At 36.6% G+C, this 25907-nt stretch overlaps 1 protein-coding gene across 9 annotated transcripts in view; it reads right to left on the bottom strand.

The window, feature by feature from the left end:
- CCDC18 (coiled-coil domain containing 18) overlaps nt 1-25754 on the bottom strand; it is a 116844-nt gene extending 91090 nt beyond the window's left edge. For 5 of the 9 annotated variants that reach the window (XM_045478314.1, XM_045478319.1, XM_045478316.1 and 2 more), the window contains exons 1-7: nt 25451-25754; nt 24367-24547; nt 23014-23177; nt 22126-22300; nt 18990-19148; nt 12692-12798; nt 11383-11511 (exon numbers count right to left, since the gene is read on the bottom strand). In XM_045478314.1, coding sequence (XP_045334270.1) covers nt 11383-11511; nt 12692-12798; nt 18990-19148; nt 22126-22300; nt 23014-23147 — 704 coding nt within the window. In that variant the 5' untranslated portion in view covers nt 23148-23177; nt 24367-24547; nt 25451-25754. The remainder of the gene's footprint in view (nt 1-11382; nt 11512-12691; nt 12799-18989; nt 19149-22125; nt 22301-23013; nt 23178-24366; nt 24548-25450) is intronic. The other 4 variants (XM_045478317.1, XM_045478318.1, XM_045478315.1 and 1 more) reach the window with 3 other exon arrangements.
- Nucleotides 25755-25907: the final 153 nt, after the last annotated feature.

The raw sequence follows: 25907 nt of genomic DNA, 5'->3' as shown, positions 1-25907 counted from the left end.
AGAATTTCAAAATATTACAGAATCAATCCATGGTCTTGTATATTAAAAATATTCGGTAAATCCTGTGACCTTTGCAAAGGGCAAGTAAATTTTCAAAAAGGTATTTCAAAAGACAGTAGTAACTTCCAAAAGATGTAAAAATCTGAACAAAAAAATCTACCCACTATGAAGCACTGTCTTAGTTGACCCTGGCCTTTCCTCATACTTTTCACACTGAGTTGAGACAATTGGGCCAATGTAGTGAATTTCATAACTACCTCTAAAAATTATTCTATTATTTAAACCTCTTCTCATCATATTCATTCCAATGTAAGGGTAGTTAGTGACTCTACTCTTATCAAGAGTGAATTTCTCTACACTCTAGACCTCAGCTCTTCCCCTTTCAGGGACTTAACTCTATCTTCTATACTTTCAGTCTCTTCTCTACTGGTTCACAAATTCAGTGGAAGTATCTCTTACTTTCTAAATATATGTAGTACTTAAGTTTGGATAGCAACTGTGGATATCAAAGTGTCTATCTGGTTCCAAAGTTTTAGATAAATGGTAATGGTTTAAATATTTTCTTAAATGTTTATTTATTTTTGAGAGACAGAGTGCAAGTGGGGAGGGGCAGAAAGAGAAGGAGACACAGAATCCAAAGCATGCTCTGAACTGTTGGCAGAGCCCGACGCAGGGCTTGCCGATGTCGGACACTTAACCAACTGAGCCACCCACGTGCCCTGGTAAGAGTTTAAATAATAAGGGATTTATCTAAAAATCTAAGAGAATATATTCCATTACATAGTTTGCATAAATAGAGCTCAGAGGGCAAAGGATACCTGTATTTCTCACTTAAACAAAACACTCCACTGACATGCTTTCCTCTCTCGTCCTTGCTTTTAAGACAAACTTATCCACTTTTACACTTACCTACTCTTCCTCACCACCAATTTAAAAAAAGCAAAGACAGATTTTAGCCATACAGAAAAGTATACATAAACATCCATGTACTCCCAATCAAGCTTTAATGAATCTTCTTTTTTTTTGTTTCATGTAGCATTTTTTACTTTAAGCAAACATTATAGACATTACAGAGCTGAGGTCCCTGTGTCCCTTCCAAATCCCATTCCCCTGACTTCTTCCAAAGGTAACTGTAGTCTTTTCTTTTTTATTACAAAACATTTTGTATGTTCACATGTTCACCTAAACCCATAAGTAATACATCCCAGTTCACTTATTCCAAGAGGCACATTATTTTCATCATTTTAACACCTCTAAAATTGGTATGTATTTTATAATTAATGGTATATAATAGTTTCACGGTGATATTTTTCTTACTGATTACCTAAATAATGATGCACCTTAAGATCTGTGTAATCTTATATTCAATAAAACATCATAGTTTCTTCCCATGTTTTTATACTTTATATGATCACCCTATATATATTTATAGCATCACACTATATATATCCTTCTGCAGATTGCTTTTATTCAGTATCATTCAAGATCTATGTTCATCTTTGTGACTATAGTCATTTAAAAAAATTTTTTTTAATGTTTATTTATTTTTGAGAGAGACAGAGACAGAATGTGAGTGGGTTAAGGGCAGAGAGAGAGGGAAACACAGAATCTGAAGCAGACTCCAAACTCTGAGCTGTCAGCACAGAGCTCGATGTAGGGCTCAAACTCACAAGCCGTGAGATCATGACCTGAGCCGAAGTCGGATGCTCAACCGACCGAGCCACCCAGGCACCCTGACTATAGTTCATTTTTTTAAATCTAGGGCATACTATTCTATTGCATGAAAATAGTATAATTTATTTTGTACATTTTTTATTTGATAGACATTGAGGTTGTTTCCAGCTAATACAAACATGTTGCAGTGAACATCCCAGTGCACAGCTTCTTGACAGTATGTGGGAGAGTTTCTTTAAAATAAACAAGAGCTCTGTGCTGACAGCTCAGGCCCTGGAGCCTGTTTCGGATTCTGTATCTCCCTCTCTCTCTGACCCTCCCCTGTTCATGCTCTGTCTCTCTGTGTCTCAAAAATAAGTAAACATTAAAAAAAAAAATGTGTTTATGTGCTCGCTTCGGCAGCACATATACTAAAAAAAAAAAAAAAAAAAAATGTGTTTAAATAAACAAGAGCTGAATTGCTAAATATTTTCCAAAAGGTATTTCCAAGTTGAAGGTACAAGGTAGGAGCACCTTTAGCTTTATGAAATCTTTTTTATTAGTTTTTTTTAAGTTTTTTTTTTTTTTTAATGTTTATTTACCTTTGAGAGAGAAAGACAGAGCACAGTGGGTGAGGGGCACAGAGAGAGGGAGACAAGACACAAAATCTGAAGGCGTCTCCAGGCTCTGAGCTGTCAGCACAGAATCCAAGGCAGGGCTAGCAACTCACAAACTGAGAGATTATGACCTGAGCCAAAGTCAGACACTTAACTGATTGAGTCACCCAGGCATCCCTAGTTTATTTATTTTTTGAGAGAGACAGCAAGCAAGTGAGCAACCATGTGTGGGGGAGGGGCAGAGAGCAAGGGATACAGAGAATCCCAAGCAGGCTTCACACTGTCAATGCCTGCGGACATTTTGAACTCACAAAATATGAGATCATAAACTGAGCAGAAATCAAGCATCTTGGATGCTTAACCAACTGAGCCACCCAAGCACCCCTGAAACCTTTTTTTAAAAAGTGGTACAGCAGCACTATCAATTTACATTCCCAACCAAAAATGTGTGTAAGAGTTTCTGCTGTGCTACTACACTTTCGCCCATGCTTAGAGAAAACAGTATATAATAATAAAATAACCTACTTCAGCCTCTCAACAATCTATAATGAAGTACCAAAAATGAGGCAGTCACAGGTTAAGTAACTTGTCTAAGATCTCATAGATTACAGAGAATATAACCTGTTTCCAAAAACTCTTAAGCATTTTGCACTACTACCTCTGGCATGGCATTCAATCTAGCAGGCCGTAGCACTACAGTATTTGGGTTTAAATTCTCACTGTACCACTTTCTGTGTGTTCTCAATCTCTCTCAAATTCAGTTTCTTCATCTGTAAAATGAGGATGTTGTCAATATTCTATGATTGTTTGAAGAGTAAACGAGTTATACACTTAAAGCACTTAGAAAAGTATTTCCATATAGTGAATGCTAAGTTATTATAATTATCACCAAATTAAAAACTTATGCCCATCTAATAGTGTTAAGTGATTGTATTTTTACAACCTCATTGTAATTTTTTTTTTAATTTTTTAACATTTTTTCATTTTGAGAGACAGAGACAGAGTGCAAGTGGGGGTAGGGCAGAGAGAGAGGGAGAGACAGAATCCGAAGAAGGCTCCAGGCTCTCAGCTGTCAGCACAGCACCAATGTGGGGCCCAAACTCACCAACAGAGATCATGACCTGAGCCAAAGTCTGACACTTAACCATTCCATACAGTTTTTGAAGTTTTATTCAAGGTAACTTAATACAGGAGAGGGGTGGTGGGGAGAGGAGATATCCACCAGCAAAAATTCACATAGCACTGCAGCTATTCTCCACAAAGTCCAGACCTTAGCCTATAGGTTTAATAAAGCAAGGGGACACATGGAGTGGAGTGGGAAGAGCACTGTAGTGAGATCAAAGGGTTTGTATGTATTTCAAAAGATTGCATGCACCTGACAGCTAACCTTTAATCAGACCTTGAGGCACTACCTGTATGTCAGAAAGGGAAAAGACTATGTTATTTCTTACAGATTCCTGGGAGGCCAAAGCAAGCCTCTCCTCATCCCTATCTTCATGGGCATTTCTAAAAGGTATGTATATTAATCTCCAAGGGTCCTGGAACACATAAGCCCCAAGAGAGGTAATCCAGTGAACATGAACAAGATGGAAGGCCAAAGATAGAGTCAGTATTGTCAGTACTCCTACAAGTTCAAAGCTGGGATCTAATTATTAAAATCAATAATTAATTCTCCCAGCCACAGTTTTTGAACTTTTTTGTTTTTTAAATTTCAAACAGGTACTCCTTAATGCAGATTCGCCAATTTTTGATATTTTGCCACAACTGCCCATGTCTCTCACTTGAGAGATTTTTTTGTACTGAACTACATTCTAGAGTAATTAGTAACCTTCACCTTTATTTTATTTTAATATTTTTTTAATGTTTATTCACTTTTTGAGAGATAGAGAAGAGTGTGAGCAGGGCAGGAGCAGAGAGAGAGAGGGAGACACAGAATCTGAAGCAGGCTCCAGGCTCTGAGCTGTCAGCACAGAGCCGAATGCGGGGCTTGAATTCACGAACCGTGAGATCATGACCTGAGCCAAAGTCAGACACTTAGCTGACTGAGCCACCCAGGTGTCCCAGTAACCTTCACCTTTAATACTTTAGTATGTATCCTAAGAACACAGACAATGCCTCATATAACCATGACTATCAAATTCAAGAAATCTGAAACTGTTACAACACTATTATCTAATGTACAATTCACATGTAAGCTTTATCAATTATTCCAATAATGTTCTTTACAGACCTTTTTTTTTCCTTCTGATCTAGGATCACATACTGCTTTTAGTTATCATATATCTTTAGTTTCTTTAATCTGTAATATCTCAGCTGTTTGTTAAGTCTTTCATGACACTGACTTTTTTTTTACAATAATAGTGTAAATTTATTGAACGTCTATTATGTGCCACAGAGAGTTTTAGCTGCTTTACATACCTAATCAAAGAGTCACAACTCATTAAACTGGACATTATCCTTATCTTATCTGTAACTAGGACCCAGAAAGATTACACAATATTTTCAAGGCATGCCCTCATAGTTACTAAGTAGTAAACCTAATGTATGAATCTAAGAAGGAGGTGGACTTAACCACTGGACTACTGATACAAAATTAGATGTCAGACAAGATACATAAAAAACATGTGCGTTTAGAATCATGCTATGCACGGGGTGCCTGGGTGGCTCAGTCACTTAAGCATCCAGCTTCTACTCAGGTCATGATCTCACAGTTCGTGGGTTCGAGCCCAGCATTGGGCTCTGTGCTGACAGCTCAGAGCCTGGAGCCTGCTTCAGATTGTGTGTCTTCCTTTCTCTCTGCCCCCCCCGTGCTCATCTTCTGTCTCTGTCTCTCAAAAATAAATAAACATTTTTAAAAAAAATCATGCTATACAAATAATTTTTTTCTTATAGGGAAATACGGGCATTTTCTGTTTAGTAGATAGTAAAAACATACACACACACACACACACACACACACACACACACAGCTTACTCAAAGGTCTACTCTGACACTGCTATTGAAGAGTCACACGGATGAGATCTTCAACAGCCAGAAACTGATGGTCAATTCTGTGTTTTCTGTGAAGCCCTGGATTCAATGACTCTACCTTCTTTTACTTCCCAATGTGATCAAGTATATAACCCATGACTAATACTGGCATAAATGTGCAGCAGCCACTCAAGCTATTTGGAAGTTGCTTATCACTACAACATGATTTTCTCATCCTGCTTCCCCTCTCTTTTCTCAACTACCTACTATTTCTTAAGCCTATGTACTTCACCGTGAGAGAAACACATCAAACTAGGGTTCTCTTCTGCTCTCCAGATGATGTGTACCCAGTGAGAAATTCAGTAAATCAGTGAATAAATGCTGCTAAATATTTGCTTAACCTTGTCTGTTTCCTCATGAGGAGATTCAGGCTATTCATTCTGGGGAGCACACTCCTCCATAAATGACATAGTACCCCTCTTATTATATACCACATATAAAAACACATGATGGCAGTCTGTCCGAAACCTTGGTGGGTTTTTTGTTTTGTTTTGTTCTGTTTTGTTTTTTTGGGACTGAGAGAGAGAGAGAGAGCCAGAGAGAGAGAAGGAGGGAGAATCTTAAGCAGGCTCCATGCCCAGCTCGGAGCCCAACTTGGTACTGGATCCAACCACACTGGGATCATGACCTGAGCCAAAATCAAGAGTTAGACGCTTAATCGACTTAACCACCCAGGCATCCCCACCTTAACTTACTGATTCTTCCATTATTTCCTCTGATTCGTAATGCTACCTCTTACATATCAAGTTTCTACTGTGTGTATGTTTGCTAAAAAGGGTCTGTTCTATACCACTGATATTTTTTGGTTTATTCCTATACCAACATCACGTTGACTTAATTCATATAACTTCAGAAGTCCTGGTGTCTATAGGCATGCTCTCCACCTTGGTCTACAGCTTCAAAATTGCCTCCTTTATTCTTGGACCTTGGCTCTTCGGTATAATATTTACAGTCAGTTCATTAAGTTTTACCAAAAATCTGTTGGGATATTGATGGGAATTATATCAAATGTATCAATTATTTTGGGAAAAAGTGACACTTTTATATTAGGGTTCCTTTCAGAAAAATGGTATCTACTTCATTTTAGTATACATGCTGCCAAAGTGAGCAATGGGGTATACTTCATTAGGTAGATCTTCTTTTAAGACTTGCAACCAAATTTTATAATTTTCTCCACTGGATTAATCATGTCTTTTATTCTGATGTTTTGACACCTGGAACTTCACTCACCCTAGGAAGACTGGCCCTCCCTCCCAAAGTTAGCCAATTCTTAGAGACAGTAAACTACTCACCTGGAAGTGTACCTTTCATAAACAAACTAATCAATCCAGAGCCTCCTCCTCACTCCTCTATTTGGCTCTTACACTCAGGACCAATAATCCCCTATCCTACTTACCTCAGGACCAGGTACCACACAACTCAGGACAGCCTTACACTACAGCCCGCTGAGATTATTCATACTAGCCAATCCTAAACCTGTCTTCCCTGCTTTCACTGTGCCTTCCCACACAAACCACAAAAACATCTCTTTTCCTCCCAAATCCCTCAGTCTCCTGACCAACCCTGATGCTTCCCTGTGTGGCCCCTACATGGCCTGTCATGTCTCCTGTTTCTAGGGATTTGTGACTATAAAAATTCCTTCTGCATAACAGTCATTTCCATGTCTGTGTGTCTCACCATACCTGATGAAAGCAAATCTGAGCACATTTTTAAATCTTCATTAAGATTGTACATATTTTCTGTTATTTTTTCTTATTTAACTAATAGTTTTTATTTTAATGTTTTACTAAGTGCAGAAGTCTTAAGTGAATGAGTTTTTATATATGTATACATCCACAAAATTACTATCCAGATCAAATACAGAATATTCAAGTACCCAAAAGACTCCCTCCAACATTCTTTACTCAAAAAGGTAAACACTACTTGGAGTTTTTAATACCATATATTAAAGAATATATGAATCAAGAATTTTACCTATTCTTGATTTCTTATGGAAATGTACTATATTCTTTTGTACCTGGCTTCTTTTGCTTACATTATCTATGATATACATTCACTTATGTTGTTAATAGTTTTAGTTGCTCTTTTCCATGAGTGTATCTGTTCCATAATGTGAATATAACACAATTTATTTATTCTATTATTAACATTTAGCAATTATGAATGAAGCTACTTTGAACACTCTTGCACCTATCCTTTGATAGATACAGGCATTCATTTCTGATGCAGTAAATGCTAGATCACAGGGTGATTTATGTTAGCTTTAGCAGATAATGGCAAAGTTTTCCAAAGTGTTTCTACCAATTTACACTCTTAGAAATATATGAGAATTGTAGGGGCTCCACAAGTTTGCCAAAACTTGATATTGTGAGTCATTTTCATTTTAGCCACTGTGGGCCATAATGGGCCTGTTTCCTTTTGTCATCACCCTTGTTTTGTTTATTACTTTCTTGTAGGAAAATCTTTAACTATTGATTCAATATCTCTAATAGCTATATTTCCATTCAGGTTTTCAATTTATTAAGTTAGTTCTGTTAAATTATATTTTGTTGAGAAATCATTTATTGAGTCCAAATTTTCATATTTATCATTCTAAAATGGTTCATAGTATTTGGTCTTATTTCTTTCTTTTTTTTTTTTTTTTTAATGTTTATTTCTTGAGAGAGAGAGAGAGAGAGAGAGAGAGAGAGAGAATGTGAATAGGGGAGGGGCAGAAAGAAAGGGAGACACAGAATCCAAAGCAGGCTCCAGGCTCCAAGCTGTCAGCACAGAACCCAACACCGGGCTCAAACCCACAACCACAAACCATGAGGTCATGACCTCAGCTGAAGTTGGACACCCAACCGACTGAGTCACCCAGGCACCCCTTTCTTAAATCATAGCTAAATCTATACTTTAGAAGTCCTTTTCAATCCCAATATTGTTTTTTGTGCTTTGTCTCCTTGATTAATTTTGTCTGATGCCCATTAGTTTGGCCATTATGAAAAGAACCAGATTTAGGTTTTGGTGATTTTCTCTATGGTTTCCTTGTTTTCTATTCGATCATTTAATCCTATATTATTTCAATACTTCTATTTCCTATTTTTCTTTTGATGATTTCTTCAACTGTCCTTTTCCTGACTACATAAATTGGATGTTTTAGCCCATTCATTTTCATGCATATATTAATTTCAATATATGCATAGGAGACTAAAAATTTCCCTCTAAGAATATCTTTGGTGTCAGCCCCCAAGCTGTGGTATTCTTTATATCGCTCTGTTCTAAAAGTTTTTTTTTTAATTTTTTAAAAATGTTTATTTTTGAGAAAGAGAGACAAGAGTGTGAGTGGGATTGGGACAGAGAAAGAAGGAGACACAGAATCCAAAGCAGGCTCCAGGCTCTGAGCTGTCAGCATAGAGCCCAATGCGGGGCTTGGACTCACGAACCATTAGATCATGACCTGAGCCAAAATTGGACACTTAACTGACTGAACCACTGAAGCGCCTCAAAAGTTTTCTAATTTTTGTCCTAATTTCTTCAATGGTCCGTAAGGAGCAAGAAAGCTGGCTTTAAATTTCTAAAAATACATGATTTGGGGGGGGATTACATTCTAACTTAATTGTACTACAGTCTGAGAAGGTAATATATAAAACATCAATCTTTTGGTGTTTGTTGAAACTCATACTTTCTGGCATAGTGAGGTAAAGATTATAAATGTTCTAGAAGTGCTTGAAAGAATATGACTTTTCAAACTGTTGGGTATAGGGTTCCATAAATACATACATTAGATCAAGATTACTAGTTGTCATTCAACTCTTCAATTTCTTGCTTTCATGTTACTAATCTAATAATTCCTAGTAAATGTGTAAGAATGTTACCTGTATGATTAAAGGTTTGCTCATTACCATGTGAAATTTTATTTTCTTTATATATTTCTGGGCTTGACTATTAGATACGTGTAAGTTTAGAATCTTTACAGGCTCCTGGTTAGATATTATTTAAACCTTATATAAGAGTCTTCTTTTTAAACTTTATTTTAGAGAGAGAGAGAGAGAGAGAGAGAGAGAAAGCAAGCAGGGGAGAGGGCAGAGGGAGAGAGAGAGAGAGAGAAAGAAAGAAAGAGAGAGAGAGAATCGTAATCAGGCTCCACACTCAGCACAGAGCCTGATGTGCAGCTTGATATGATGACCTGGGATTATGACCTGAGCTGAAATCAGGAGTCTGACACTCAACCAACTGGGCCACCCATATAAGAGTCATTTTTATGCTCAACATCACTCATCATCAGGGAAATACAAATCAAAACCACAATGAGATACCACCTCACACTGGTCAGAATGGCTAAAATTAACAACACAAGAAAACAACAGATGTTGGTGAGGATGCAAAGAAAAAGGAACCCTTTTACATTTTTGGTGGTAATGCAAACTGGTGCAGCCACTCTGGAAAAAGTACGGAAGTTCCTCAAAAAGGAAAAAACTAGAACTATCCTACAACCCAGCAACTGCACTACAACCCAGCAACTGCACTACTATACTTAGTATAGGTAAATACTTTTACCCAAAGTATACAAAAAATACAGATTCAAAGGGGTACATGCACCCTGATGTTTAAAGCTGCATCAACAATAGCCAAACTATGGAAAGAGTCCAAATGTCCATTGACTGGATGTCCATTGACTTTATCCATGAATGGATAAAGAAGAGGTGTATATACATACAATGGAAAATTACTCAGCCATCAAAGATAATGAAATCTTGCCATTTGCACTGATATAGATGGAGCTAGAGTGTATTATGGTAAGCAAAATAAGTCAAAGAAAAATACAATATGATTTCACTCATATTGTAATTGGAATTGAAGAAACAAAACAGATGAACACAGAAAAAAAAAAAGAGGTAAACCATACAACAGATACTTAAGTATAGAGAACAAACTGAGGATTGATGGAGGGAGGTGGCGGGGGGGGGGGGGGGGGTGGGAAATGGGTTAAATGAGTGATGGGTATTAAGGAGGGCACCTGTGATGAGCCTGAGGTATTGTATGTAAGCGATGAATCACTAAATTCTACTAAAAATGAGTATTACACTGTATGTTAACTGGAATTTAAATAAAAACTTGAAAGAAAAAAATTTTTTGAAGACAAAAATGGAGATTATGATTTTATCTGTGTAAAAAGCTGTTATAATTATATTATTATATTGGAAAATATTATTAAACTAAAAAATTTTAAATGTTTATTAGTTTAAATGTTAATTGACATTGATAGTTAAGGGTTCCTTAGTCAAGACTACCTACAAAACTTTATATTAAGACATGTTTTATACAAAATCAGGGCACCTGGGTGGCTGAGTTGGCTAAGTATCTGGCTCTTGATTTCAGCTCAGGTCATGATCTCAAGGTTTGTAGGTTCAAGCCCTGTGCCAGGCTACACATTGATAGTGCAGAGCCTGCTTGGGAGTCTCTCTCTCTCTCTGCCCCTCCCCAATTTAGGTATGTGTGCACGTTCTCTCTCTCAAAATAAACTTAAAGAAAAAAAAAAGACATGCTTTATACTTTCTTTTACTCACGAATATATTTACTCACGAATTTTATGTAGGAAATAATTTCAAAAAAAGTAAATATCATTACATTGATAATCATTATCAGACTTCTAATCCCAATCCAGAATGCCAGTAACATGAAATTTTTAATGAAAAATGAAAAACTATTAACAGACAAAAAGAACATTAAATTTTTCTACTGCTAAGTTTCTGAAATATTTTCATTTTAAAAATTAGCTACAGGGGTGCCTAGGTGGCTCAGTCAGTTAAGCATCCGACTCTCAATTTCTGCTCAGGTCATGATCTCACAGGTTGTGAGTTTCAGCCCTGCATCAGGCTCTGTGCTGACAGAGCAGAACCTGCCTGGGATATTCTCTCTCTCTCTCTCTCTCTCTCTCTCTCTCTCTCTCTCTCCTCCTGCCCCTCTCCTGCTCACTCTCTCACTCTCAAAAATAAATAAATAATTTAAAAACAGATAATAAAAATTAGCTACAATTTAAAAAAGGTAATATTTTCTTTTTCCCCCTACAAAAACAATTATCTGCTTTAAAACACATACCTCTTTCCTTGTTTACTTTGTTCAAGTAAGTCTACCTTTAACTTTATACATTCCTCTTGGGACTTCTGCAAACTCTGCTCCTTTTCAATCACCATTTTCTGGCTCTGCTCTAATTTATCTTCTGCCTCTCTATAAAATAAAGGAAAATATTTTTTAAAGGCTATTAAAGAAATTATTCCAGGTATGCAAGATAGCTCAACATTAGGAATTCTATCAGCTTAAATTAGCAGGGTAAGAGAAACCAAGATTTAGTAAGAAATAGAGAAAAGGCATATTTATCACTTATCAACTAAGAGTTTTTACAAGGAATAAAATGATACATATACAGTCAGATACTAGAAGCATAACCATACAGTTCAAAAATTAGGTAAGAATGACTATTATTACCACTATATCCAATGATTTTTCTGATAGTTACTAAAAGAAAAATGAAAAAGTACTAAATAGAAATTTTGAAAAGGAAAGACAATATTTTCTTTTTCTGCTAATATTATTAGCTGCCTGAAAAATCCAGGAGAATCAAAATGCAAAATTATTAGGATAAAATAATATGACAACTAGTCCAATTACAAAATAATTATATTACACAAAGAGCAACAGCCTTCCTATATACAATCAATTAATAGAACATGAACAAATTCACAACAACCAAAAATATAAAATATCTAGGAATAAAATTACAACATCATGTGATACAAGGAAAATTACAAAATTCTGATGGTCACAAAAGATGACTTTAGTGTACATCAGAATAACCTGCAGGACTTACTAAAACACATATTACTGGATCCCACCTCTCACAGTTTGTGATTCAGTAAGTCTGAGACAGAACCTGAGATCTACAATTCTAACAACTTCCCAGAAGATGCTAATACTGCTGGTCCCAGAACTACACTTTGGGAATCATCAAAATGGAATGATATGCTATTTACTATGCATATATTTCTCATTTTATTCAAAGCAAAAGGGGATAAATTATAAAGTGCCTGATTGCTTGTATTTTATTCTTAAACTCCCATTGAAGCACCAGTATATACTACTATATAGGGCAAGAAATGAATTAGTGCATATTCAATAAAAGCATGTAAATAAGCATCTCAGCTCATTTTATGTCTTTTTTTAGCCCCCGTAAAATACATGCATCTTGGAGCCAAGAGGAGTTATGATGGACCACAGAACAGATTCCACAGGTCCTAAGATAGTCTCTAAGCCACTAGAAATTTATGGGGTGGGGAACAAGATTTCACAAGATATATCAAAAAGCACAAGTAGGAAGTAAAAACTTTAAAGCCATAAAAAGTATATTTACCTCAAAACTTTATCTTGGGCTGAAACTTCTGCTTCCAAATTTATAATGTGTTCTTCCAAGATAGGCACACTGGCTGCCTGTTGTTGAACAGATTCAAGCATAGAAACCTAGAACAAAAAAGTAACTTTTAGCACATTTTCTTTCACAAAATAATCTACTTGATCCTTTGTTTCTTTTTCTGTTTGCGAGGGTGTTCAATATAAAGCCCCAATCATCGATCAAATGTGAAGCTCACCCTATCTCTTCCTTTGATCAACATTTACATGGGTGTGTCATCATCACAAGCCAATATCAGCATGTAAGCTCCAGCCATTACTCTCAACTTAATATCCCAAGATAATTGATTAACTATTTGGGGGGGAATAAAGAATCTCTACTGAAACCAACCAGGAAGATAAATTTCACATAAACAGAAAATTCAATATAAAAGATAAAATTATAAAAAAGTAAATAAGAAAATACCTACTGAACCATTTTACAATTTAAGACCTAATTTTAGAATACATCTTACTAGAGAAAACTTAGAAAATACAAAAAGCAAAGTAATCCTACAACCTGGAAGATAAAAAGAATATAGCAGGGTGGGAATCTACAACCTAAATGGTGTCTGGAAAGAATATCAATAAGGGACCTAATTATCCCTGAAAAAAGGAAGCATGAGGTCCAGGAAAGAAAACCCAGAATACAGCTAAAAATGTGCTGGTAAGTCAACCCTCCTTTTCCCATTCTTTTCAAAATACCAACAGTCCAGTGATAGCCTACCAGGAAGAGAGAGAAAATTTATTATCTAAGAAACTGAACAGGAAAGGTTTAGGACTATGTAGAATGATGAGCAGGGATGAAGTAGTTATAAACAAGCTGGTTGACATAAAACGGTTTCCAGCTTCCTACATCATCTCATTTAGGGCTATCCCACAGGTGGGAAATCAAAGGATTCTTTGCTGGAAAAATTCAACAGCTCCAAAGAAAAAGGCCTCACATACTGATTTTGGGCAAAAGAGGCTGGGTATCTCCCTAGAAAAGATCCACCTCCCCAGGCATCACCAACATATGAAGTGCATTGGACAATAAACTTCACCTTTGTACAGAGAGCTTCCAAAGCGCATTTAAGTGCCTTTCTCTTAAATATAAAAAGGTAAAACATGAACATCTGAAAAAAAGGCTTCTGACGTAAAAAGTCAAAGGCCATAACAAAAGAAAAAGGCAACTGGCAGCAAGCAAGGCAAGTATGCACACACACATAGAAACACACATTAAATCTTAAGAAAGCTAAGTGAAGATACTGCAACAGGATGTTCTTCCAACCCCCCCCCCCCAAAAAAAAAGATTAAGAGAATATGGAAAAGCTCTGGAAAATGAAAAAAAAAAAAATCTGACAGCTAAAGTAAGATTCAATAAAGGTGTAGATGATAGCTTTGAGGAAATTTGAAAAGTATCATAAGAAGACAAGGAGATGGAAAACATGAAAAAAAACCTTAAAAGATTCAGAGGACCAATTGAGGTAATCCAATATTCACCTAATAGGAAAAATAAAAGAGAACAGAAGGAAGAAAAGCAGATAGGTGTAAATGGGCCTTAACATACAAAGGTAGACACATAAGGGTAGTAGCAGACCTATCTATTGAAATTTGGCAGGCCAGAAAGGAATGGCATGAAATCTTCAATGTGATGAACAGGAAAAATATGCAGCCGAGAATCCTTTATCCAGCAAGTCTGTCATTCAGAATAGGAGAGATACAGGTTTTCCCAAACAAACAAAACTTAAGGAATTCATTACCACTAAACCAGCCCTACAAGAGATTCTAAGGGGGACTCTGTGAGTGAAATGTTGCAAGGACCACAAAGTACCAGAGACATCACTACAAACATGAAACCTACAGATAACACAATGACACTAAACCCCTATCTTTCAATAATAACACTAAATGTAAATGGACTAAAAGCTCCAACCAAAAGACACAGAGTATCAGAATGGATAAAAAAACAAGACCCATCTATTTGCTGTCTACAAGAGACTGATTTTAGACCTGAGGACATCTTCAGATTGAAAGTGAGGAGATGGAGAACTATCTATCATGCTACTGGAAGTCAAAAGAAAGCTGGAGTAGCCATACTTATATCAGGCAAACTAGACTTTAAATTAAAGGCTGTAACAAGAGATGAAGGGCAATATATAATTACAGTGTCTATCCATCAGGAAGAGCTAACAATTATAAATGTCTATGCACCAAATTCAGCAGCACCCAAATAAATAAAACAATTACTCACAAACATAAGCAACCTTATTGATAAGAATGTGGTAATTGCAGGGGACTTTAATATTCCACTTACAACAATGGATAGATCACCTGGACAGAGAATCAGTAAAGAAACAATGACCCTGAATGATACATTGGACCAGATCAACTTGACAGATATTTAGAACTCTGCATCCCCAAACAACAGAATATACTTTCTTCTCAAGTACATGCAAAACATTCTAAGACAGATCACATACTGGGTCACAAAACAGCCCTTAATAAGTATAAAAGAATTGAGATCATACCATGCACACTTTCAGACCACAATGCCATGAAACTTGAAATCAACCACAGGAAAAAGTCTGGAAAACCTCCAAAAGCATGGAGGTTAAAGAACACTCTACTAAAGAATAAACTGGTCAACCAGGCAATTAGAGAAGAAATTTAAAAATATATGGAAATAAATGAAAATGAAAATACAACAATCCAAACACCTTGGGATGCAGCAAAAGCAGTCCTGAGAGGAAAATACATTGCAATCCAGGCCTATCTCAACAAACAAGAAAAATCCCAAATACAAATTCTAACAGCACACCTAAAGGAACTAGAAGCAAAACAGCAAAGACACCCCAAACCCAGCAGAAGAAGAGAAATAATAAAGATCAGAGCAGAAATGAACAACATAGAACCCCCCCAAAAAACAAAAACAAAACAAAACAAAAAACAGTAGAGCAGATAAATGAAACCAAGAGTTGGTTTTTTGAAAAAATAAACAAAATTGATAAACCTCTAGCCAGGCTTCTCAGAAAGAAAAGAGAGAGGACCCAAATAGATAAAATCATGAATGAAAATGGAATTATTACAACCAATCCCTCAGAAATACAAGCAATTATCAGGGAATACTATGAAAAATTATATGCCAACAAAATGGACAACCTGGAAGAAATGGACAAATTCCTAAACTCCCACATACTTCCAAAACTCAAACGGAAAGAAATGGAAAATTTGAACAGACCCATAATCAGCTAAGAAATTGAAATCAGATATCAAAAATCTCCCAACAAATAATCCTGGACCAGATGGCTTCCCAGGAGAATTCTACCAGACATTTAAAGCAGAGTTAATACCTATCCTTCTCAAGCTGTTCCAAAAAACAGAAATGGAAGGAAAACTTCTGGACTCATTCTATGAAGCCAGCATGACCTCGATTCCTAAACTAGACAGAGACCCCACAAAAAAGGAGAATTACAGGCCAATATCCCTGATGAACATGGATGCAAAAATTCTCAACAAGATACTAGCAAGTCGAATTCAACAGCATACGAAAACAATCATTAAGCATGATCAAGTGGGATTCATTTCTGGGCTGCAGGGCTGGTTCAATATTTGCAAATCAATCAGTGTGATATATCACATTAATAAAAGAAAGGATAAGAACCATACAATCCTGTCAATAGATGCAGAAAAAGCAGTTGACAAAATACAGCATCCTTTCTTAATAAAAGCCCTCAAGAAACTCAGGATAGAAGGAACAAATCTAAACATCATAAAAGCCATATATGACAACAGCTAAATCATCCTCAATGGGGAAAAACCGAGAGCTTTCGCCCTGAGATCAGGAACACGACAGGGATTTCCACCCTCACCACTGTTGTTTAACATAATGTTGGAAGTCCTAGCATCAGCAGTCAGACAACAAAATGAAATCAAAGGCATCAAAAGTGGCAAAGATGAAGTCAAACTTTCACTATTTGCAGACGACATGATACTCTACATGGAAAATCCAACAGACTCCACCAAAAGTCTGCTAGAACTGATACATGAATTCAGCAAAGTCGCAGGGCACAAAATCAATGTACAGAAATCGGTTGCATTTTTATACACCAATAATGAAGCAAAAGAAAGAGAAATCAAGAAACGGATCCCATTCACAATTGCATCAAGAACCATAAAATGCGTAGGAATAAACCTAGCCAAAGATTTAAAATATATGTATGCTGAAAACTATAGAAAGCTTATGAAGGAAATTGAAGAAGACACAAAGAAATGGAAACACATTCCATGTTCATGGATTGGAAGAATATTGTTAAAATGTCTATACTACCCAAAGTAATCTACACATTCAATGCAATCCCAATCAAAATTGCACCAGCATTCCTCTCAAAGCTAGAACAAGCAATCCTAAGATTTGTATGGAACCACAAAAGACCCCGAATAGCCAAAGTAATACTGAACAAGAAAACCAAAACAGGAGGCATCACAATCCCAGATTTTAGTTTCTGCTACAAAGCTGTAATCATCAAGACAGCACAGTATTGTCACAAAAACGGACACATAGACCAATGGAATGGAATAGAGACCACAGAATTGGACCAACAAATGTATGGCCAACTAATCTTTGACAAAGCTGGAAAGAGTATCCAATGGAAAAAAGATAGTCTCTTTAACAAATGGTGCTGGGAGAACTGGACAGCAACATGCAGAAAAATGAAACTAGACTACTTTCTTACACTATTCACAAAAATAAACTCAAAATGGATAAAGGACCTGAATGTGAGACAGGAAACCATCAAAACCCTAGAGGAGAAAGCAGGAAAAAACCTCTCTGACTTCAGCCGCAGGAATTTCTTACTTGACTCATCTCCAAAGGCAAGGGAATTAAAAACAAAAATGAACTACTGGGACCTCATCAAGATAAAAACTTCTGCACTGCAAAGGAAACAGTCAACAAAGCTAAAAGGCAACCGACAGAATGGGAAAAGATATTTGCAAATGACATATCAGATAAAGGCCTAGTATCCAAAATCTGTAAAGAACTCACCAAACTCCACACCTGAAAAACAAATAATCCAGTGAAGAAATGGGCAGAAAACATGAATAGACACTTCTCTAAAGAAGACATCCGGATGGCCAACAGGCACATGAAAAGATGCTCAACGTCACTCCTCATCAGGGAAACACAAATCAAAACCACACTAAGATACCACCTCATGCCAGTCCGAGTGGCTAAAATGAACAAATCAGGAGACTACAGATGCCGAAGAGGATGGGAAAAAAACGGGAACCCTCTTGCACTGTTGGTGAGAATGCAAACTGGTGTAGCTGCTCTGGAAAACAGTGTGGAGGTTCCTCAAAAAATTAAAAATAGATCTACCCTATGACCCAGCAATAGCATTGCTAGGAATTTACCCAAGGGATACAGGAGTGCTGATGCATAGGGGCACTTGTACCCCAATGTTTATAGCAGCGCTTTCAACAATAGCCATATTATGGAAAGAGCCCAAATGTCCATCAACTGACGAATGGGTAAAGATGTGTTTTATCTATACAATGGACTACTACTTGGAAATGAGAAAGAATGAAATCTGGCCATTTGCAGCAACGTGGATGGAACTGGAGGATATTATGCTAAGTGAAGTAAGTCAGGCAGAAAAGACAGTTACCATATGTTTTCACTCATATGTGGATCCTGAGAAACTTAACAGAGAACCATGGGGGAGGGGAAGGGAGGAAAAAAAAGTTACAGAGAGGGAGGGAAGAAACCATAAGAGACTCTTGGATACTGAGAACAAACGGAGGCTTGATGGGGGTTGGGGAGAGGGAAAGTGGTGATGGGCATTGAGGAGAGCACCTGTTGGGATGAGCACTGGGTGTTGTATGGAAACCAATCCAACAATAAATTATATTTAATATAAAAAATAATAAAAATAAAAATAAACATTTAAAAATAAATAAAAATTTTTAAATAAAAAATACAAAGGAAGATAAATAAGTTGTATTTCCTTCATACAAGAAATAAAACTACATAAATTGATAATCTTAAGATTTTAAGAAGCTATGACTTATGTAAATGTACACACTATACAAGCTACCCTAAATCATTTTCAGATATTAAATTCATATAAAATTGATTTCATAATATGTTGATACTATATTATCATAACAAAAGTTATTATACATAACACATTAAGGCAAAACATGGAATATTTTTCCAATTATAAATCTTAAAATGATTCCAGTTAATTTCTACTTGCATAGTCACACTTCAAGAAACATACTTTTGCTCTTGACTGTGTTAATTCAAAGTGGACAGATTCCATTTTAGTCATTAAAGAATGATTCTGTGAGACCAAACAAGCATTTTGTTGCCTAAGTTTGTTAAGTTTTTCTCGAAGACTTCTGATCTCCTGATCCATGGAAGTAGATGAAAAAGACATCTGAAAAATGAAAAAGAGCAAGCTGTGTTGCATTATTTCATTATATGTGATTAATGGAAAACTGTAAACAATTATCAGTAAAATGTCTACATAGCTCAGAAAATGAGTTAAGATGTTTCGTAAGTGTGGTTGAGGACGTGTGGGACAGTAAGCGCTCTCCTCCACTGTGGTGAACACGTACATAAATAAGTATAGTTTAGAAAACAATGGTACACTTTGGAAAAGTTCTTAGTATTACCAGTAAAGTTCAACATACTAAGACTCAACAATATTACCCCTGGGTATAAATTTAAAACTTTTGCAGTGGGGGGCGCCTGGGTGGCTCAGTAGGTTAAGTGGCCGACTTCGGCTCAGGTCATGATCTCACTGCTCTTGAGTTCCAGCCCTGCGTCAGGCTTTGTGCTGACACCTCAGAGCCTGGAGCCTGCTTTGGATTCTGTGTCTCCCTCTGTCTCTGCTCCTCCCCTACTCACAGTCTGTCTCTCTCAAAAATAAATAAACATTAAAAAAAATTTTTTTACACCTGAAAATATAAAAATATTCATACTAAATTTCCCCATATGAGACAATAAATGGAAAAAAACCAAATGACTGTCAACAATAAAATGGATAATGGATAAATTCTTTAAACCAACTCTTCATTTTGGCTAGGGTCATGATCCCAGGGTCATGGGATTGAGCCCTGTTTTGGGCACTAGACCGAGCATGGAGCCTGCTTAAAATTCTCTCTCTCCCTCTGCCCTTCTCCCACCTTGTGCTCTCTCCCTCTGAAATAAAAAATAAATTAAAAAAATAAAAATAAAAAAGTAAACTATATACAAATTTTTATTACACTTTTAAATATATATTTTATAATAAATTAATTTTCTAGAAGGTTGAGGTTTTCAAGACATAATTTTTTTTTTTAAAGTAATATACTTATGCAATTCAAAAGTCAAAACTATACAAAACATACAGAAGCCTCATTCCCATTTTTAGTAGATAGGTAACCATTTTTATAAGTTTCTTATTTATAAAACACCAATCACACAGCAAAAAAAAAAAAAAAAAAATAGGGAACTGCTTATACAGTTATTAACTACAGAGTTATTAAGTTATGGTCTTAATTAAGCCCAGTCTTCTAGTGTTTCCACATTCATTTGTAAGCAATACAAATTACCCACTCCCACACTGACTTATGCAAAATCTAGCATTCTAATTATGTCATTCTGTACCTTGCATTTTTTAAACTATATATCCTGCCAATCTCTCCACAATCAATATAGTTGGAAAGTCCTATTCTTTTATTCTCTCCCCCACCTCAGCTGCAGTTTCCATTGCATGTTTATTCAACTAATCCCCTATTACTGGACACTTGAGGTATTTCTAATCTTCTGCTATAACAAACAATGTTTCATTTTGTACTTATGCAGGCATACCTGTCAGGTATTTTTCTACAAATGGGATTTCCACATCAAGAGTAAACGTATTTGTGATTTTGGGAAACATTACCGAATGCCCTTCCACAGGGACTATATCATTTTGCATTCCTACCAGCAATGTATGAGAACACCTATCTCCTTCTAATTTCACCACAAAATATGGTATCAAACATCTGGATGTTTTAACAATCTGATAGGTTAAGAACTGGTATCTAAGTATAGTTTCACTGTGAATTCCTTTTATTATGAATGAGAATGAACACCTTTTTATTTGTTTGAAGATCATTTTAATTTCCTTTTTCACACATATCTATTACCCATTTTTCTATCGGGTTGTTTATCTTTTCTTCTTTCTAGAAGCTCTTCCCATATTAAAGAGATTACCCCTTTGTCTTTAACAGGCATTACCAATATTTTCCCCCTCCAATTTATCATCTGTCTTTTGATTTTGCTTAAGGTAAAACACAATGATTTCAAATAAAGCATATATGTAACAAAACTGATCAGCAATTTGAGTTAGGATAGAGGTCAATTTTCCAGAATGTAAAAAAAATTTTTTTTGCCCCCAGAATTAGATAATCTTTGTAGACATGGAATTTGAATTTATTTTCTAAATTGCTGGCTCACACTGCTTCATTAAGTAGGTTCCTTACAAAAAGAAAACCTCTTGGGGCACACTGGGTAGCTCAGTCAGTTAAACATCTGACTTTTGATTTCAGCTCAGGTCATGATCTCACGGTTCATGAGTTTGAGCCCCACATGGGGCTCCACGTTGACAATGTGGAGACTGCTTAGGATTCTTTCTCTTTCCCTCTCTCTCTGCCTCTTCCCCACTTGTGCGTGCGCATGTTCTCTCTCTCTCAAAATATCTAAATAAACTTAAAAAAACAAAAGAAAAACATCTCAATTGTTAGCTTTCTGAAGTGGGAAGACAAATTTTTATTCGAAAAGATGATGAAGTGCATATGCAACTGTATCTATATATGCATGCTGGCAGTGAGGCAATAGAGCATAGGAAGAGAGTGGAAAGGGAGATTAAAGGGTTGAGTAAGGAAGAAAGGTAAACACAGTGAGATGGACAATATGATTGAATACGAAATATGGAGAGAGAGAGAGTTCCAGACTAGTAAAGATGTCGAAGAGCATCCACAAAATTCAGGGATAATGAAAAGAACAATACCATGTTATCATATAGCACCTGATTCAGGCTAAATATGGTAAATATACCTTAACCACTGAATAAATAACTGATTACCTATTCCGTACATGGGATAGTGCCAAAAATCACAGGAGTTACAATTTACTTAGGAAAGCAAGCCATTTAATTGCAAAAAGGTAATAAATATAGAAGTTTAAAAATAGAGCAACACACCAAAGCAACTATTTTCTTGTTAGGACACAAAAAGAACCATAACATTTAAATTCAATGAGTCTTAAGCATGATGATAAAAGACTATGGAAAACATAAGACATTTAAAGAAAAAACTCAAAGTATTTTAAGTAGACAGATCTAAAACCAAAACTACTTTTACGTAGACAGGTCTAAAAACAATAACCTTATCTCTTGTTTTTTTTTGAAAATCAGTACAGCCACTGGGCATTTTACAAACTTTTTTATAAGGTGTGTGATTCAAAAGTCCAAGCTGGTTAGGCAGAGAAAGATCTTCCAGGATGAGTTTTTCAGACCTTGAGAGATTAGAGGTATAATCAGAATTTTCACTTGGACTAACACTAGAGAAAAAAGAAAAATACATTTTAATTCCTAGATGATTTAAGTAGTCACTCCAATTTCTATACATCAAATAAGAAAACAGAAAGAAAAGCACCTGAAGTGCTGCTGGAAATCACATTCAGTTCTGAACTTAAGGCAATGTCACAACTAAATTTCTTAATAAAGTGTAATTAGTTTTAAACTAACAATCTGTGTAGTCTAGAGACTCTATACACTAGAATTACTTAAGATTCAAAAAAAGAGTCAAAATAATAAAAGATTAACCCCGAAACATATATTTTATACTGAGTCCTAATACAGTAAAAGTGTCAACTTAATGTACAAACACTTCCCTAATATTTCTACTTTTTCCTTAAACCAAGGGTTACATTAAAAATTACAGAAAATTGGGGTGCCTGGGTGGATCAGTCGGTTAAGTGTCCGACTTCGGCTCAGGTCATGCTCTCGCAATCTGTGAGTTCCAGGCTCTGTGCTGACAACTTAGAGCCTGGAGCCTGCTTCAGATTCTGTGTCTCCCTCTCTCTCTGCCCCTCCCCTGCTCTTGCTCTGTCTCTCTCTCTCTCTCTCAAAAATAAATATTTTTTAAAAATTACACAAAAACTATTTCCTATTCTAAATATGTATTAGAAACAAAATATATAATAATGAAATTCATACATTTTACATTCATAAAGTCATATTCTAAAGTCTACATATGATTTTACTTACTTACCTGGATAACTCTTCCCCTAAACTCTGCAAACTCCATTCTGTTATCTTCAGTTCATGTCTTAAAGAAGCAACATTTGCAAGCAAACTTTCTTCTTCATGGTCTTTATTACAGTAGTCTGATGAACTAGATTCCATTTCTTAAAAAATGAAATGAATTTCTTGTACCTTGATGGAAAGAATCTGTGGTGTCAGTCAAAATACTCTCACAATAATAGAATTTAACTCATTATTTTTCTATTTTCTCAAATGATGTGCAATCTTTCATAGTAATTTAAAACAAAACAAAACAAAACAAAACCCCAGTAACAAGGAATTTCTCTGCACTGTAAAGCCATGTAAATGGAAAGTTCAATAGAATTTCAGTGAGTCAATTTTTTATTATATACAGGGTCTAGTTATTCTAGTCCCCCTTCTCCAAGCACATTTAATCTTTCTAACAATTGTGTGCATTAAGTACTTTTATTCTACGTTAAAGATGAACTAAGAATATGACAAATTAAATAATTTACTCAAGGTCATACAAACTGTCAATGGTAGAAACAAGATTTGAACCGAAGTCATCAGGATCCAAAGACCTTTTAATTATGTTGCACTGCAATTTCTAACTTATTATAAATCAATTTCAATATGAGCTGTTTGAACTTACATGCTAAAGTTACAAGGTCCGGAAACCTGATAAAAATGGTATCATTATAATCATTCATATTTTCTTAAAAGCAATTTATTACCAAGTAAAGTTTAACTCCTTCTCCTATTTAAAATGGTTATAAGGTTTAAAAAACACACACAGTCACATCACAACCATAAGGATCAAATTGGCATTTAGCAAGTTAACTCATAGAAATACATGAAGAAAAGCTTTTCTTTCTTCAACTGATGATGATCTCTGGAGTTGTGAAACTCTCTACTAAATAACCTTTGCAAATAAAAAATCGTAACTAAGGGCCACATTTTGTTATTAATAATTAATACATAAAATCATTGCTTCAAAGTATATATTAGTAACTAATATAATAAAAACTAAGGCTTTAAAATCTTTACTACTCCTGTAGCTCTTTCTGCATCTTAAAATTACATTCTTCTTTCAAATCCCATTTACCTTTGTCATTGTAGCATCTCTCTCTCATTACCCTTCTAGAATTCTGACCACATCCCAAGCTCCAAAAGGTTAGGAGTCCGGTGTATTATGTTCAGGACTGTAAGGCACTTGCAGAAGTTCAGTATGTTCGGTGAATAAATGATGACTCCCTAATTGACCTTCTTTCCTTTCATTGAGCCAAAATAGTTTGGTAAATTTACTTCCCACTCAAAATTTCTCAGATGTAAGGAGGAAGATTAAAAAGAAAACCCTCACCTTATCGTAAGAAACTGTGGCAGGAAATTAAATGAGACGCTATGTCATCGCAGAGAAAATGTTTCTTTTTTCCCCTTTCGTTTGCACAAATTTGTTTCTGCTTAAGTGAGAAGACTCTCCCATACAAAAGTCAGTGGATCAGGTCCCCATTCTGCTCTATCTTTTCAACATCTCTAGCCTCCTACAGGATGGTGAAGGAAAAAAGGGTACAGACAATTTGGGTAAATTCCAAAATGCCATTCAATATTACGTTTCAACTAAATCAGGTTTTGGGTCCAACATCTGTGTATTTTAATGTAACAATTCCCTAACACTTCAGTACCAACGAATATATTTGCTTTTTAACTTTTTTTCTTATTAGAGCATTTACTGTCAAAGATTTTTTTTCTTCCCTCCAACTTACAGTAGTTATAAAAGTCTATTCTCACACACGTGGCAAAGTATTTTTGGCCCTAATAACGTGTTTGTAGCTTTACGCACGCATACCCATCAACACCGAAGAACAAGGTGTTCTTTATAAACCTTGCAAGTAATAGGATGGGTTGTAGTCTTTTATTTTTTTTTATTTTTTTTTAACGTTTTATTTATTTTTGAGACAGAGAGAAACAGAGCATGAACGGGGGAGGGGCAGAGAGAGGGGGAGACACAGAATGGAAGCAGGCTCCAGGCTCTGAGCCATCAGCCCAGAGCCCGACGCGGGGCTCGAACTCACTGACAGTGTGAGCCGAAGTCGGACGCTCAACCGACTGAGCCACCCAGGTGCCCCAGGATGGGTTGTAGTCTTAACAGATTCCTCATTTGGCAAGGAGATCAGAGATTTATGTTGTATTGCCCTGTTATCAACTACTCTCAATTTGACAGAATTAATCCTGCATTCATCTGGAAGCAGCAGAGAAAAACACGACCTCTTCCTCCCCGATTTCTAAAGTAAAACACAACCCTGCAGAGCAGCCAGCGCAGTAAGGGTGAAAACGAAGCGCTTTCGAGGATGCTGGGAGGGAAAGTGAACGTAACTCCAGGTAGGCCTGTTTCTACCCTCCAAGGAGCAGTCACCACCCAAGCCGTAGTTGGGAGACAGACCCACCTGACAACAGCGCACACCGCGCTCTCATCCGCGTTCGGAAGCCTAAGACCCTCTACGGGGCTCCGGGCGTGGAAGCATCAAACGCTTCACGCGGAGAACAAACGAACCACAGCCGCACGGAGTTCGAACCGCCGCGGGAGCCGTTGGGGACACGCCTCCCGGGCCTCAGGCCCGCCCCCTGCGCAGGCTCTGCGTGAGGTGACGCCACGACGCGGGGTCGGTCGGGGATAGTGATCAGCGAGCGCATCCAAGCCCGCTCGCTCCGAACTACATTTCCCACAATTACTCCTACGACGCCCATTGGTGTGGGGGAAGCCATGGGAACCTGCCGCCCGAGTGTGAGGCGGGGCGCGCTCACGCCGGGCTTGAGGGGGCCGAGGCCGAGGCGGGTGCGGAAAAGGACTGCTGGCCCCGCCCCTCGGTCCCTACCCTTTGGAGGCCGGTGTTTCCCGCTCTG

The sequence above is a fragment of the Leopardus geoffroyi genome, chromosome C1 (genome assembly GCF_018350155.1).
Source record: "Leopardus geoffroyi isolate Oge1 chromosome C1, O.geoffroyi_Oge1_pat1.0, whole genome shotgun sequence".
NCBI classification, from domain to species: Eukaryota; Metazoa; Chordata; class Mammalia; order Carnivora; family Felidae; genus Leopardus; species Leopardus geoffroyi.
Note: the sequence above shows the minus strand (reverse complement) of the source record. Positions and strands in the feature narration are given on the sequence as shown.